Source organism: Plasmopara halstedii (genome assembly GCF_900000015.1).
Source record: "Plasmopara halstedii genome assembly, contig: Scaffold_410, whole genome shotgun sequence".
Lineage (NCBI taxonomy): Eukaryota > Oomycota > Peronosporomycetes > Peronosporales > Peronosporaceae > Plasmopara > Plasmopara halstedii.
Window position 1 is genome coordinate 628,552 of NW_020187331.1, and position 16,447 is coordinate 644,998.

General features: G+C 42.6%; 7 protein-coding genes across 7 annotated transcripts; 4 read left to right on the forward strand and 3 right to left on the reverse strand.

Annotated features, from left to right (window-relative positions):
- Positions 1 to 37: 37 nt before the first annotated feature.
- Positions 38 to 2,173, reverse strand: PHALS_09358 (retinoblastoma binding protein 2; the record flags this gene model as incomplete). The annotated part of the gene is made up of 6 exons (XM_024724842.1): positions 38 to 1,146; positions 1,212 to 1,299; positions 1,367 to 1,543; positions 1,610 to 1,745; positions 1,836 to 1,971; positions 2,038 to 2,173. 6 exons carry the CDS (start codon positions 2,171 to 2,173, stop codon positions 38 to 40), a joined length of 1,782 nt encoding a protein of 593 aa, XP_024575678.1.
- A 1,753-nt stretch (positions 2,174 to 3,926) lies between these two features.
- On the reverse strand, positions 3,927 to 4,820 carry PHALS_09359 (Uncharacterized conserved protein; the record flags this gene model as incomplete). The annotated part of the gene is made up of 1 exon (XM_024724843.1): positions 3,927 to 4,820. The coding sequence occupies one exon, from the start codon at positions 4,818 to 4,820 to the stop codon at positions 3,927 to 3,929; it is 894 nt and encodes a 297-aa protein (XP_024575679.1).
- Positions 4,821 to 5,015: 195 nt separating this feature from the next.
- Positions 5,016 to 6,410, forward strand: PHALS_09360 (amino acid-polyamine-organocation family; the record flags this gene model as incomplete). Its single annotated transcript, XM_024724844.1, has 1 exon — positions 5,016 to 6,410. One exon carries the CDS (start codon positions 5,016 to 5,018, stop codon positions 6,408 to 6,410), a length of 1,395 nt encoding a protein of 464 aa, XP_024575680.1.
- A 140-nt stretch (positions 6,411 to 6,550) lies between these two features.
- Positions 6,551 to 7,998, reverse strand: PHALS_09361 (amino acid polyamine transporter; the record flags this gene model as incomplete). Its single annotated transcript, XM_024724845.1, has 3 exons — positions 6,551 to 6,822; positions 6,886 to 7,116; positions 7,221 to 7,998. 3 exons carry the CDS (start codon positions 7,996 to 7,998, stop codon positions 6,551 to 6,553), a joined length of 1,281 nt encoding a protein of 426 aa, XP_024575681.1.
- Positions 7,999 to 13,115: 5,117 nt separating this feature from the next.
- Positions 13,116 to 13,376, forward strand: PHALS_09362 (uncharacterized protein; the record flags this gene model as incomplete). Its single annotated transcript, XM_024724846.1, has 2 exons — positions 13,116 to 13,217; positions 13,281 to 13,376. 2 exons carry the CDS (start codon positions 13,116 to 13,118, stop codon positions 13,374 to 13,376), a joined length of 198 nt encoding a protein of 65 aa, XP_024575682.1.
- Positions 13,377 to 14,409: 1,033 nt separating this feature from the next.
- Positions 14,410 to 14,654, forward strand: PHALS_09363 (uncharacterized protein; the record flags this gene model as incomplete). The annotated part of the gene is made up of 2 exons (XM_024724847.1): positions 14,410 to 14,439; positions 14,526 to 14,654. The coding sequence occupies 2 exons, from the start codon at positions 14,410 to 14,412 to the stop codon at positions 14,652 to 14,654; spliced, it is 159 nt and encodes a 52-aa protein (XP_024575683.1).
- A 1,487-nt stretch (positions 14,655 to 16,141) lies between these two features.
- Positions 16,142 to 16,424, forward strand: PHALS_09364 (uncharacterized protein; the record flags this gene model as incomplete). Its single annotated transcript, XM_024724849.1, has 2 exons — positions 16,142 to 16,263; positions 16,337 to 16,424. 2 exons carry the CDS (start codon positions 16,142 to 16,144, stop codon positions 16,422 to 16,424), a joined length of 210 nt encoding a protein of 69 aa, XP_024575684.1.
- Positions 16,425 to 16,447: the final 23 nt, after the last annotated feature.

A 16,447-nucleotide genomic window follows, 5' to 3' on the forward strand; every position in this document is an offset into this window, starting at 1 on the left:
TACTTTCATCATCACAAATGTCATCAGCAAGTTATTCTTACGCTCTAACGCGACTCCCGCTTCGTTTTTTTAAAATGTAATTGCCTTCGCTACTTGCCGTCACTATGCCATTTGTATGGGGTTTGGAAGTGTGATCGGCTTGAGTCAGACTCACATCTTGCTGACAACTTTGATTTTTTAAAGCACGCATCTTCATTTGTACACGTCGAATCGCATATCTCAATTCAGCAGTACTCACCCACTGCAGCAATGTCCGCTTTCTCATTGAACAACTGCACATATCTTTTGTATGCCGCAAACACGCTAAACGATTTGGATTGCATGAGCAAATGACGCCCGAAAAAAATACATTGTGCTTGCAACGGAAACATTGTCGAACATCATCTACTTTCATCGACTGCTCATCCAGCATGACATCACCACTAAACTCGTCAACATTTACTAATCCATCCGTTAAAAACGATTTTTTATAATCTCGTTCTTCGTGAAATAATCGCCGCAATTCCTTTAATAAAATTTCACAGTCTGCAACAGTGTACTCTGCTAGATTTTGTGTCGATCCAAAATGAAATACGAACCGGTCATGTGAAAAGATAGATAAACGTCCATACTTGCGGTACATCTCAACGCACTCTCGTCCATAATCAATCCAATTCGGTAGGGCAAAGTTTACAGCCTCATTGCAATTAAACCCTTCGCTAAAACCACTGTGATACGCCTTTGGAAATGTCACAATGATCTCTCCGGGTTGCTGAACAATAGTATACACCTTTACACCTCGATCTTTCAAAACAGTCGGTGGCACCATAGTAGTCAAATGAAGGAGTAGATCTGGATTCGCTCGAAAACGCTCAGGTAATTGCGCCCTCATCACAGCTTCAAACTTGTCGGCATCCGAGGAAGGAATTCCATACCACCGCTTACTCGCGCCTAAATGTTGATAGTTAATACTGGACATAAAGTTGTCTTCAACATGCCAGCAAAATGACGCAAATAACATGCCGCAATACAGCCAAGGCACATTTATTCCATTGATTGCGGCACCCAAGTGTCGAAGTAGTGAACCATAGGCGTCTGGGAGATTATTTAAATTCCACCCTGTGTTTCTGTAATATTCCTGATTCTTAAAATCAATTGTTTCCTTTCCTGTATATAATCAGGTGCCACCTCAGCAGACTTACATAGAAATATTTGGAGCTCACCCACCGTACCTTTTGAAGATTGGGATGCAAATCGCTTCGTTGAGCGTAGGAACCCACTGCCGACCTGTGCGATGTCAAGATCATTGGCATACTCCACCTGCAAATGAGAGAATCCTCACTTAAATGTTCGGCAGCGGTGGCAAAATCAAAACATTTGCCTTTACCTCAATTTTTGGTTGTCCAGTTTGAATAACACGCCAGTATTCCTGCTCAATTTCAATCGACGTGATTTTGTTTGGGTCTAATCCTCTTGATTTGAACCAATGATCTTTAAACGCCGTTGCATTTGCACGAAAAGATCGAAATGTGTGCGTTCTTCCATCTCCATAAGCATGTCCTTCCTACAATTCGCCATAATATTATTTTAGTTTTTTCGTCTTCTTTCAAAGATACTTCACCCTATCAACCTGCAATTTATGAATTTTTTGCTTTCTCGTGCCAAAATGCAAACGATCATCCTCAAAATTTATAGCAAATGGAGGATTCCATCCAAGCGGAGGAATTATCTTGCAAATACCAGTTCGAGACGCGTCGCGCTCAATACTAATATATATTTTTAAAAAATATCAAATTTGGTGTACCACCACACAAATTTACAAAAACACACACACACACACGCACCTTGCAATATACTTTATAGGGTCAGTAAATTGTTCCATAGTTGGATAAAATACGGCTGCTTGAGGCAATGGCATCATCTGCACCATCTTCGTCTCCATCACAGATTTAGCTAGTGCCAACTTGAGCATTTTCCGATTTTCTCGAGAATCTGAGTCGACATCAGAGTATGTGGTGACCCGCCTTTTTTTGTAACGCCCGCTCCGGCGAGATGTACCATTGAGACTGGTACCGTTGGTATCGCGGCGACGCTGACTATCGGCATGTCGTCGCATCAGCGCGTTAGGAGAAGAGACCGAGTCTCGACCACCAAGCAAAGTCGAAGGTGACGTTGATTGCTTTGGAACGTGCATTGAATGGGCTTCGACTGAGTGTTTTGAGCACTACAAAAAGACTGCAAATACGTTAGGTGACAAATTGTGCCAAGCTCGAAATGCTGGGAAACTGCGATCAGAACTTTTGGAAAGAAACAAATTTGAAGGGGTAGCGATTTCGTCCAATTGTATTGTGAGTTCAACTTTAAATTTTTACTTGTAGTTTTTTCGAGGAAATCGAACAAAGTGTCGAAATAGATTATTACAGTTCAACATGAGCACTGAAGTCTCGTGCATAACCAAATGATAGCTCGCAGTTTAATTACTAAGTCGCGACGATCATCAGGGCGATTGGTACATGCATTAAGGTCTCACGAAACGTAAGAATCTTCACCTTTAAATAAAAATAACCTGAATGTCTCTTGATCTTACTATTGCAATATCTTCTAATCTCGGGCCAGTGTATCGTTACGCTTATTTACTGTACTCAGCAGAATGTTAGGGAAGGCAGAAATGCTGAATGGAATAGTTAGAGATTGCAATGTAGACCGACATTGCTAAGCTTAAACAGATGATAACTGTATTAGGAAAAGAAACAGGCAGCTAGTAATCAGGTTGGAGAGGACTTGAATTCTCAGATCGAATAATTGAATAGGTATCCAGACCTGTTTGACCAAATCAGGTATGACAATATTAGTAGAAATATTTAAAGCCCAATAAATGAATGGCTTATCTTATTTATTGGCAGTTGGTCATAAGTGATGGGAACAAAGACAGAGAGCACACTCTAAGTGCCTTAACAGAAGCGTAAACTTTAGTTTAAAGGTCAAACTTGCCGATTTATCATCATTGCTTTGAATTAGCATCAAGTGACAGGATACTTTACGTTCATCTTCAACAACTACACACTGTGCGACTCTGAGAATAGTTAGTACAAAATCTTTGATATTGTTCTGCTGAACACCGTGTACAGCGGTAATTGGTGAATCAATTTAAAAGGAAATACAGCACTTAGAGATGTGTGTGCCAGAGCTTTCAAGCTCATAACAAATGTTTTATGCTTGTAAATATGATGTTACCGTGCCAAAAAAGCAGCTGTCGAAACCATCTTGCAAGATGTCGTAATAAGTATCCGTTTGGGAGCTTCATGCGTTGGTCGTGTATGATTTTGAGGTGGAACAGCTGATTACACCACGGCAGATTTGAACACTCTTAATTTGAGCAAGTATTAAGTTCTAAGTACTGGAGGGGTGGAGTGGGTTTGAGCACATCGGATAAGCACTGTTCATAATGATTGGCGGTCGATCAGACTCACCCATATTCTACCACCCCAAGTTTTAATAATCGGCAAGACTTAGAAATGAAGACTTTATGCAAAGAGGTTGAATAGAATCTCACACGATAAACAAGTGAAGGCTGCTGCATGTTGTGCTCCATCTAAGTGACGGGGATCAAGTCTCATTACATGAAACGTTCGAGCCAGAAATTCCACAATCGGCAAACACATGTGTGTATTTGACAAAAGCGGCTAGTCGTAGGACTGTGCGAGTTCATCTACCTAGCATGCAGACTTGAGGACAATAATATATCGGTGAAAGTAGTGCATACTACAATAATTGAGGAGTTGCAAAACGTTTGTTCAAAGGTACCACATCAAAGGTGAGTCTCATGTGATTTTCTTGCAGCTTTTCAACAACCATATCAATATTAGTGCAGATTAAAGTATGGAATACTTGTCTAGAAGTCTAAATTGATGACAGTTCGTTTCCTTGATGTATGTCTATCATCAATTTTACAGCTGTGCATTGGAGCTACTGCGTTTGGCTAAAAAGTTATCAAAGCCTTTGATGTCGTAAAACGTTCGTCCAGCGTAAGTTGGCTGGGCATCAATGCAGCTTTTGTCTTGTTCGTTTTCAAGCGTGGAAAAAATCCACTCGAGCTCTTCATCCGAAATCTGAGTCTTTGTCCACCACAGCGTTAATCCGTAATTTTTAGACTCAAGCAGGAGACGCAATGCAGGCCACGACTTGCGCACACTAGTTGCTCGAATAGGAAATGTTACTACAATGTTGTCTCCCAATGGCTGCAATGCACGCAGCATCTCATGCACCATTTCCAAAGAATACTCGCGATGAATTTCTTCTTCATTGTTGTTAGCTGTCGTCCACCCCACAGAGAGCACGAGTTTATCACGATGTTTGCCTCCTTCATACTCACTTAAATGATAAACCTGATTTAAGAACGTTGACGCATCAAAAGCGACATAGTCCGAATTTGCTGGACCTGGTAAGATATCGGCATTTATGAAGATACCCTTTGAATAAGGATAAAGGGTCATAAATTTAATCAGCATTTCCAATGACATCTCGAATGCACGACTACTTTTAAAGTCGCACTTCACGATTAACGGCGTCTTAAAATTGAAATTCAAGCTCTTAAGTGTTAAAGCAAGATCCAACATGACTGATAAAAAGTGTGAAAAAGTTAAATCACCAGTTATAGCAGGGGGGTGCCCCATGACAGGAATCTCTTGATCTTCACTCCAAATAATGTCAGCTTCGATAGCATTAACAAAGTTTGGGACAGCAAATTGATGTTGCTGGGCCTCTTTAATTTGACGTTGGACGTCTGCTAATAAGGCGTAAGAGTTAACACCATGTGCCCAGCGGTATTTGAGTGGTGTCATAAGTCAAATCGAATCCTTTTAAAAGTAATTCTAACGAATCAATGCTCACGACTTTGTTCATAGCTATAACTGCTACGAATGAGCTGCTACGCAACCGTTGGAGATTCCTTTACACTTCGTCACCCATGAATTAATGTAACATCTATGCCACTTTTCGTTTGTCTTCCTTCCCACTACAAAAACTTGATCAATTCAATGGAAAACCAACGCTACGCTAAAGCGCCACATCTTTGGGCGCTAGGTGTTGGTGCTGTCGTTAGTGGTAATTTCTTTGGTTGGCAATCTGGCCTTGTAGCTGGTTTCGATGGACTTCTTATCATCCTAGTCGTTGTAACAGTGCTTTATGTGTTGTTGGCCTTCTCTATTGCCGAATTATCCACAACGGTCCCATCAGGTGGTGGTCCTTATATCTTTGCACTGCATGCTTTTGGTCCATGCACTGCGTTTTTCGCCGGTTTGGCAGAAAGCCTTAAAGTCGTCATCACTTGTGCGGTCGTCATTACAGGCATAAGCTCGTACACGAATCAACTTTTAAATCTCAGCTCAGATTGCAGTCCAATCTGGTGGTTCGTCTTTTACGTCGTCTTTGTGTCACTTAATATTGTGGGAGTTGAAGTGACATTTCGCGTGCAAGCGTTCACGACGGTGATCTCAGTCCTTATTTTGCTTGTCTTTTATTTTGGTGCAGCGACTAAAGTATCGTGTACCGAGTGGGTCTCGAATGTCGATTGGAAATTTCCAAATGGTTGGGATGGGGCAGTGAAAGGATATTCGTTCGCTCTTTGGTTTTACTTGGGTATTGAAGAATTACCACTAGCAATTGAAGTGACAGTCAATCCCGAACGCAACATGCCGATCGGACTTGTGACTTCCATCTCTACGCTTGTTTTGCTGGCTTTTTGTACTGTGACCTTTAATTCAATGATATCCCCTGGCGCCAAAGCACTTTACACCAGTACTTCTCCACTTTTGACCGGATATGAAAGTGTCTTTGGAGGTAATAGCACGACTTCAGCTTTCTCGTGGATGCTCATTCTGGGTCTCATTGCAAGTTTCCACTCATTTGTATTCTGCATGGGTCAATTGTTGTACGCTATAGCTCGGGATGGATATTTGCCAAAGATTTTGACAAGACTACACCATACTCGTGGTACAACGTATGTTTCGCTCATTGCTGGTAGCACTATCGGCTTCACTGTTGTGCTTGTGTTGCACTTTATTATTGGAGATACGCGACTTGGTTCTGTCATGATCAATCTTGCTTTGATTGGTGCTCTGACTTCGTACACCATTCAATTGATCTCATTTATCAATCTACGCATCAAAGAACCTAGTCGACAGCGCCCCTATCGTAGTCCTTTTGGTGTCCCTGGTGCTATTGTCTCAATACTTCTGTGTTTTGCCGGCATGGTTTCGATTATTTATAGTGGAACTTCTAACTACGAGTTCTTAGCATCCATTCTTGTTGCAAGTATATACTTTGCTATCGGTGCTGTGTATTATTTTACGCATGTGCGATCTCGCATCGAAGTATCGCTAACACCGAAACTACATGATAGCCTACTGAGTAGTGCCTCATCAGCGGTCTGACGGAAAGAAAAAGATATTCATGTAAATGTAGCTCAGATACTTTGTGGTAGTGCTATTTGCTTAAGTTACAGACGAAGAAGTTCATTGAACGATGTAGTAGTCTCTCAATGCATTACTCTAAATAAATTCAGATGCATCAGTTATGCCTTGTTGGACACAATCGAGCTCATGAAAATCTCCCGAAACTCCTTAGCGGACATGGAACCGTTTCCAGCCTGTATACGTGGCTTCACATGGTAAGAGAAATAGATAGCCCCGATAACAAAGTAACCGATAGCAATGAGCACAGAGGCGAAAAAGTCGTAACTTGATGTCCCGCTGTAGATTATTGACACCATTGATAAGATGCATAGGATAAGACATAGAACGGCACCCGAAACACCAAATGGGCTCTTGTATGGCCGCGGACGCTCTGGTTCACGAAGACGCAGCATAATGAAAGCGGTAATTTGAAAGATGTAAGATACAATCGCACCAATGAGAGCCAAATTAATCAACACAGATCCGAGACGCGTATCACCAATGGTAAAGTGTAGTACAAAAGCTAGAATAAAAGCTATTAGACTTCCGACCATCAATGACATGTAGGTTGTACCACGCGTCGAATGTAACTTTGTTAAAATGTTAGGGAGGTATCCATCGCAGGCGATAGCGTACAACAATTTGCCCATGCAGTATACAAACGAATGGAAACTCGAGATGAGACCTACAAGTAGAATCCACGTAAAACTCGAAGTGGTTGTGTTATCACCAAACACGGTTTGATAACCAGCTAAAAGTGGTGAGAATTTATGTACATTTGATCTGCACCAGGGCTGATCATGGAATTAAAGATGACTGTGCAAAATGAAATGACAATCAGAGTGAATAGTGATGCCATTAGGCCTCGTGGCATGTTTTTCGTAGGCTCAATAGTCTCGTCAATAGCAAGTGGTAATTCTTCAATGCCCATATAGAACCATAATGTAAACGAAGCACCTTGAAGAAAACCTTCAAAGCCCTTGAATTTCCAGTCACGATTCACGACCCAATTATCGTACGAAATCATAGTAGCAGCACCGACGTAAAATATAAGCAGGATCATTACCGACATGACAGTAGCGGCTGCCTGTACGCGAAAAGTCATCTCGACACCACTAATATTGAGTGTGACAAAGATTATGTAGCAAGCAAGCCACCAAACTGGGTTTAAGTCCGAGCTTAAGCCAAGAATTTCAGTGATATACGATCCAATACCAGTCGCAGCCACTCCCGTTGTAATGATGACCTTCAAACACTCGGCAATACCAGCGAAAAACGCCGCTGTCTTGCCAATGCCGTGCAAAGCAAAGATGTATGGACCACCACCATGCGGCACCATTGCCGATAGCTCGGCAATTGAAAATGACAGCAATATATACTGCAGCGTTACGATAGCAAGCAGAATGAGCAGAACATCAAAACCAGCTACAAGTGCTGTCTGCCATCCAAAAAAGTCTCCACTAATAACAGCACCCACACCAAGGGCCCAAAGATGCGGTACCTTAGCATAGCGTTGTGGACTTTTGATTTGACTGTTTTCACGGGAATTCTGGATATTTGTGCTCATGATATGGACGGAGCAGCAGTTTGTTGAGTGAGCTTTAGCAAAGCTGCAGTCGAGTACATAATCATCTTACGGAATGTTGATCGTAGACACTAAGGTCAGAACTAGTTTATGAGCAGTTGATTAAGAAAGGTTTAAGAAACTGGAAGTTAGAGATCCAGACGTCGTTGAATATAGTTTGAATGTCGAAATATCGTGATCAAAGCGTCAAAAGAACAAAAGCTAAGGCTCAACTACATGTGTCACAATCCCCATAGTTTATTAGCTGTTGTATAGTGTCGAAAGTACTTAATCATCCTAGTAGTGATATGCCTTGAAAGCATGCTCAACATTTTTGTCTATAAATTATTTAATACAAGACACGAAGCAAGCGAAAGCCGGATACAACCCCACGGTATATTACCATCTGCTCTGAGAAGTCATGCACTACCTTAAATGCTCGTCAGAAGGACTTTAGGCGATCCATCTAGTCCCACTCCATGACGCAGCCGACTTTGATGAGCTTTAAATTTGATCATTCTGATCTGTAAGGGTCATATAACTCATATAGTAGAATATCAATGTAATTTTAGCTGCGATATGAATGTGCACCAAATCAGTAGGCTCGTGTGGACATTCAAGACATGCAGGCAAATGGGAGTTAATGATGTGGCAGCAAGGTGTACATGAGAATACATTACAGTAGCTTACTGGTCCAGGTAAACGAATAGATAACCTGATGATTTACAAGACCGACCTTAGGAGCTCAATATGGGCATTAAAGAGGCCCAATTGCTAGGAAACCGCTGCCCAAAAGGATCCCACCTTCAGAATACAGCAGTAAAATTATGGGCAGTGGTCCCAAAAGAACTAGTACACGGTGCCTACCGAAGGTAGGAAATTTGTCTATGAGCTTTGGTGTTGGGCTCTTGCTATGTAACACTTCGCAGAGCATATATTAACTACATAGAACATAAATACTTTTTAGAAGTCGGAAGGCATCAAGGTCGAATCATCGACAGCGGAAAGGTACTTCAATGACGCCGTTCGCGGCGCAGATATTGCAATGGGTGTCATTGTTGTATACTAGGATAGTATTGACATGGACGAACCGCCTTTGACAAGCTTATGTGCTACGCACTGCTCCAAATCAGCGGGGTTTGAGGAAAGACATAGTACGCTAGCTAGAGACGTCGTAGTGATAAAGATCCCGCGAAAGTGTACGAAAAGAGGGGTAACCTGAATAGACATTAAGATCAGGAGCTGAGCTGTAGAAGACAGTATGGATTCTGCGCTAATGCTTTGTGTGATTGAGCCCCATCAGGTTGACTCGATACTTGACAGTGGTTTAAGTCACAATTGATTTCAAATTTCAGCATGCTTCCTTATGTTAAAGACTAGATCCGCGAGTGTGTAGCGACTGATCAGAAGCGATAAAAATAACAATCAGAGGCCGCGAGTGTGTAGCGACTGATCAGAAGCGATAAAAATAACAATCAGAGGCCGCGTGATGTTGCAAAGATTGGTGCTGGATAAATTGATTCGAGTGCACAGTCGGTCATACAGTTTACGAGCACTGAAAGCCGAGGTATACTAGCCATCATATCGTGGCACGCAGTGAGTTGTGATCAATAATAAGCGAAGAATGAGCGGTGTTTGTTGCGGAGAAGTCTAAAATGCGCTCAAAAGGGATAGACAAAAGGTCTTCCAGACATGTTATTATGTCGATTTTTTTCAAAAAGGAAAATGCGGTATAAGGCGCTGTCAGTTTTGCATTTCTATTGACGGCTGATAGAGATAGGCAGCCGTAGATCTTTGCTTAGAGGAAGCTAAGCTAAGGTCACCGACCTTATGTACTATACTAGAGCCAGTACGAGTGTAGCGGATCGCAATTTGCTAACTCCAAGAGCACCCAAAGTCTTAACCCACGGTAAATACACTCTTTCGCTCAAAATCCAGACGGTATTTATTTTATTCGCGGCAGATCCGTCTACATCTAAATCTTTAGGTTTTCCTGATTAAATAGCAAAGCCTAATTAAATGCATAACTACTGGCAGTCCCGCCACGTAGTGGCTTCTTAATCCATACCATTGTGTCTCACACCATCTTGTGTGACCAACCCCTTTATACCAGGGTACGTGTAATCCCATTATAGTTGACGTATCTGGAATGCGATACAATCATCAAGAAGTTCAAAGATCTGGTATAGAGGATATAACTCACGGACCAAGTGAGCAAATATGACTTGGCTATTTGTCAGGGCAAAGCAATCACAAACTATCACTCACAAACGATATGAGCGCGACGTTTGACGTAATCTGGAAGTAATATGCTCAGAACTTAACCTTTGGGACAGATTGGAACATTGGTATATGATCAATTTAATTATCTAAACACTGCACAGTGTTTCTGATGAAGACCAAAGGTGCGGTGGTACAAATTGATAAACTATCTGGCTTACAACGGGTAATGAGTCAAATAACTTATCCACGTATTGAGGACTGATGGAGGCAGAGAGTACCACCCGTAGGATATGTTCTGTTAGAACCCATGATAGCAAGGAAAAATCTGCGGGTCACCTTATCAGGCGAGCAATGGAGGATGAGAAAAGTATGCATCGCTTTGTAACGGTCACGGTGCAAAGCCGATGCTTGCAGATGGACGATTACTCGTGTCTTTGTCAGTAGCGACGGAACACGCGGCCTATACTGAAAACAGGAATCACTCGCCGAGCTTGAAAACAAATAGTTATTTTTTCTTAAGCTGACCTGCACAGTGTAAGTCGATACCAAGAACTAATTGCTGAGTGAAATATGCAATGTCAGAGGCAATGTCAACTGATCATTGATACAAGTTGTGGTGTTACAAATTGTTTGCTAAAGGAAATGGTTGTCGCAGTACCTCAGACTATACAGTATATTAACACGTTGACATAGTGCATAACAAACCTATAGTGCTGTAAAGCGCGAATATAGATCGGAAGTAACGGACACCAACAAGTAATGTTAGCTTTGAGATCTTTCGCGGGATATCTTGGGTGGATTTTTCTGCCGCTTACACTAGCGAGTTGACCCATTTTGCTGAGATGGCCCCTGAGAATGAATTGACCGCTCATAGGGTCTCGCCAAGGCCAAAAGCAAACAAAAGAATAAATTGCTTGCAAGAAAAAGGGTTGAGTGATACATCGGCGTTGAATTTGCAAAGAGGTGGGAAGGATGGAGCGTGACGGGTACAAGGGCAAGTGGAAATAAGTCGTACAACAGGTGTCCAGGAAGCAGACCCAGCTGGCAACAGGAAAGCATGATAGGTAGCTGGAGAATATAGGGATGCTGTATTGATGGAGAATGGGTGTGGGTATTGACGATGCCACCGCACGCGGCTCATACAGATTAGAGATTTAGGCCAAGATCAATACAGATGGCGCAATTGAGCGATTCGGGATAAGACTACTGGCATCCAAATCAATAAAGTATTTGTATTAATTGTTTGTTGCTGTTACGAAAGATCACAGCCAAGTTAATTGTGGGACGATGTGGCTTACTAGCGATACACAATGGCATAATAATACGCACACGTCAACTGGCATTGGAAAATCACAAATGTTCCCGCAAGGTGTAACTGTTTTATATGTTGGAAACTCGTTTTTTTAGTTTAACATTCTGAGTAAAGAACTTGAGTGTTGAAGCTCAAGAAATGGATGTAGGAACTACGCCAAGAAAGTTAAATGTAGAGCAAGTTCTTGCGCTCGTAGGGTGGCTTTGAAAATTACGTGGTGCATTACAGATATTATAAGTGTCGGTAGCACAAGTGTCAAGGAGAGACATGGCTACTATGCTTGTTACGTTGTGGAAGCTTGACGAACACAAACGTCACGACACGTCGATAAAAAAACTGGGAAGGATAAGGAAGCCCATGAGGATTTGTATTGAGTTGATAGATAAATCGGGTTGAGCATCGGCAAGTTGATCAGACAATATTGTCTGGTACTCATCATCGATGAGGCTGTAAGTGAAAGTTTAAAGCAGCGATAAGAGCAAATGTATAGAGACATCGATTTCGAACGCGGTACGAGCGAAAATCGATCTTTGATGGAAAGATTAGATAGATTCATAGATGTTCGCGTCTGGCTATTTGCTCTGCGGTGAATATTACAATGATGAAGATCAAGCAGCCAACGATTTGCGATTGAAGACCTGAATAACCTTAAAGAAATTAAATACTGCAATAAGTTATGCAAGCCACTAAGATAAGAGACAGCGATGTAAACTTTTATGCAGCCAAAGCGGTGTAAAAGCTGCAGTTGACAAGATCCATCAGAAATCAGTCACGGGAAAAGTTATTTCGAATTGTAATCAAATGAACAACTAACGTGTAAAAAAACAGACTTAGGGTATGAATACTGTCATATTCTTTCAGGTTTGCATGTTGGACGTAGACTACGTGAGCTTCATGAAGTGATCTAGATAAACATTCGTCCCAGGTCGATAAAGATAATAATGAGCAGAAGCCACAGGAAAGCGTTGCATCTGCAGCACGGTGACGTGAGAATCTAGCTCGTATACGATATTGCCAGGAAAAGGGATACTAAGCCTGAGTGCTACGTTAAGGGTATAATGGCCGACCTGCTTCCAAGACAAACTGGCACCAAAGATTACGATATGCGGAAGATGATCGTCGTTTACTTTTCAAGCGCACAGACCCCGCTATCATACAGCAGTAGTAGACGTTATCGTCGCCATTCACAGCCAAGCGTTGTGCTTGGCATATCGTCACCGCTACGGTTTCAATCGAATCTCTACATTCATCCGATCTACGATTCGCACGTGTAAAAACTTCTATGCTTTACAGTGTCTGAATTTTATAATGGCAATGCGAAACAAAAAACATGCCTCATTTGGGAGGGCACCTAAACCGCAGAGAAACCATACTGTAAACAACAAGAAGGACCGAGTAAGATTCTTGAGCCGACCAATTGTGGCTCCATGCATTTTACGGGTTTGGACATTTTTGTTTCCGCATGTAGCGTGGATCGAGGCAGCTAAAGCTACTTCATCGCACTCGATTCTTTTTTATGACGCTGAGTTTTTAAAAACACCATGAAAAAGGGGTATATACCAGCGATCATGATGCAATAAACTAAATGGTCCGCGGTTCAGAGGGCTATTTGCAAGTTGGTGATCATTCTATCCAGATCCTCGCAGAATGTATTCGGGGAAACAAGCGATCAGTAAGCACTGGCAAGGTTATATTTGCTTAAAAACGTTTGGTATCCTTGTTATGCTACAGATGTTATACTCTGCAAAAGCAATCCCAGCAGCAAAACAATGCGTGCGATCAAGAATGTATGCTACAACCAGAACACGTTGATGATACTGAACGGTCCCGCGATCAATTACACTGACGTGAGATACTCAACCGATGCCAAGCTGTTCTGCTGGAGCATATTTTTTCATTAGTGACGAGTGGATGCATCTTGTTTCAGCATCGCGACCTCCCCAATCAATGGCTTCAAAAACATTCACTTCCATTCCACAACCGTATTTTATCTGACTGTGCATCTGCGATTGACCAGCCATTCATATGGTTAATCTGGTGCCTAGAACCGTGAACAAATCTCACCAAAATCGCGGTAAAGCACGCATCTGTATCAATATAAATACCGCCAGCTGGTCATCTTAGCGGAAGCCTTTGTCGAGGAACAGCTCGCTGTATAATCACTGGTAATGGTGTTAATTTGGATAGCGTAATGAGTCATCATGCTCACAAAGCTCACAAAGCTCACAAAGCTCACAAAGCTCACAAAGCCCCCAATGCCGGTTAGATCGGATGTGTCTTCTGATAGACAGCTAATACTCCGGTGGAGCCGGCAAACTAAACCAAAAGGCACTTTAGTAATGTGTTTCACTTAAAAATTGCCAAAAGCGTTATCCTCACTTCCGATCAGCCTGATGGACAGCACTTTACTACCGCCACCAGATACGTATAGCCTTAAGATTGCGCCTGGCAGTATTCCTGCCGTTGAAATTTCCTATAAAACTACCAAGCCTCTGTTACAGAGTATCTACCCCAGTCCGTACGGCTGGAACGAATGAAGTCATATCAATTATGCCGTTTGGGGCTAGGTTCCATTGACCTCAACTTCTTTGAGGTGTCACCGCCCCAGAAACCCACCCTGCGTTAAAGTATGGTCGACGATGCCCATGGAAGGTTGTTGAATGACTCTGCGTGGGTGACTCAACCCTACGTATCTCCCAGCCGAGAGAGAATGCTGCACGTATAATGGAGATGTTTTGATACCCCCATAGTGCGACGATATTGCCGACCATCGCGCTGATAAAAAAGCTTGAGATCCCCAGAATCGCGTAAGCAAACAATTCGGGCAAACAAATCCCCTTCCCTCAGACGCAAAACTACGAGCCTCACATGTAAGTAGGATGCAATCTCCTCTTCTTTTCAAGAAAAAAGTATTTGAGTTTGAGTCTTGCTCTGATTTACAATAATATACTGGTTTACCATTCAGAATGATAGCACTTCTAGTATTGCATAGCAGCCCTTGTTCACTACAGATCTCTCCTCTGTGGATTCCACTAACTCTTTCCCTGATCATGATACCCGATCGCTGTACACTAGTGAGCTGCGTAGTACTTCTGATCTTTGCACAATGTCTGAGGGATACTAGTGCGCCGTGTACGTACATCATAGTTGTAGCGGGTTGGTAAGCAGCACCTTGCGTGCAAAAGTGCAGGGAATTAACAAATCGGCAGTGAGCAACCGCTAACGGTCTTTGTCCAAAGGCAAGCTTGTACACAGGATTAGGTCAATAAAGACTATAACTCTCTTTATATTATCTGTTGTCTGCAGCCGAGAAATTGTCGAACAAAAAACTAAATGTTGTGTATGCAAATGAATCAGGTCCATTTCCTCTTTAAAAAGCACGAGAACCACCGGTTAAAATTAATCACATTGGGTGATTGAGGCGATTTTTGATCGGGATATGCACTACCACATGGACTTCTATGGTCGGGTCTAGAAGCAAGCAAATCTAAGACATTAAAAGCCGAGGTGGTTGGCGGCTGCCAGCGGTGCATTCAGCTCACCACCTGTCTATCCTGCACCTTGAGGCGGTGATATCCTTGGTTCGAATCCGGGCACGTCTGTGGGGATAGCTACGATCACCGTGATTGCTGTAAGGTTGTTTATGGCTACCCCTTGGAATCAGCGTTGATACCATAAATTAATCGTCATCTTGCGCTATTAGGGCCCCATTTATCTCCACGACCAAATCTATGTATATTGAAAAGGTCGGTACCCAGTCGCTAGCAAAAATGCCCTGCGACAGGCAAGCCAGTCTTTTTCCTAGAGAAGATAAATGCCGAGGGTGCACCCGATCATAAGCGGCAACGGGTCTAGGGCGATCTTGCCAAAATAGGATTTAAGCTCCCATGAGTTTTGTATCAAATATATTTCTGCCTCTTCGCCAATAGCTGGTAAACTCCCTTGGAGTACCCGCTGACTCACGAATCGTTTCGCGAAAGTATATAACCTCTTGCTTAATCCGCGGATGGTTTACGCGCGCTTAATCGGCTGTGGCAACATGTTGCTGTCTCCGAGGGCCACAACTTGTGGTCAAATTTCACCTGAATCTCCTTTTAAATGCACACTCTTAGTTAGGCAATCGCACTGCATGGCTTGAGGCATTCTCAGTGTCGTAGAATCGCGTTGCTGCTCTAGAGCGAAAGGTACCTCGGCTATAGAGGATGACAGAATTGCAGATCCTCCAACAGAGATATTCATATCCAACTGGATCGTATGAGCAAGGCGGTGTTATGGCTATAGCAATGCCGTGTGCGCACGGAATTTGATATTTTTTTTGGATAAAGCTGATTTCAATCTCGTTTTGACAGAGATAAGGGGACACGCAAGTCGCAAGTGTGCTGTACTTATACATATGAAACTTCTGCAAGCACAATTGGGCTGAAGGAATTATTTTTCCCATTATCACAAAAATTTATTCCCTCTGATGTGATCATGGAGCTTCCATTTTCGGCAACCCATCCGGACGAAAATGTACTCCGTTTTCCTTCGATACCCACCGCTTTTTCAAAAAGGTTGGCTGGACGTCGAAGATCTCAATGCAAGCCACATCTGTTTGAAAAAAACGTTAATATGGTATCTGCGATCACTATCAAAGATTGTCTGACACCATTGCGGATAAAACAATTCTCAAAAGCAGGACCTAGTTCGCAACCTATGACGGATAAGAATCAAGGATGCGCTCGATACGCCTGGTAATGCGGTGCAAACTCCCGCTAAATATGTGACTTGAGTATTTCAGTGCTCTTCCATAATGGTACTACGTAGTGACGGTCGTTATCGCGCACATCCTCCGAGCTTGAGGACCACGGGAGCGAAACTTTCGTTATACGTCAGGAGCTTGGTCACATCATGACCATTCCAGATTTTTATATCCAG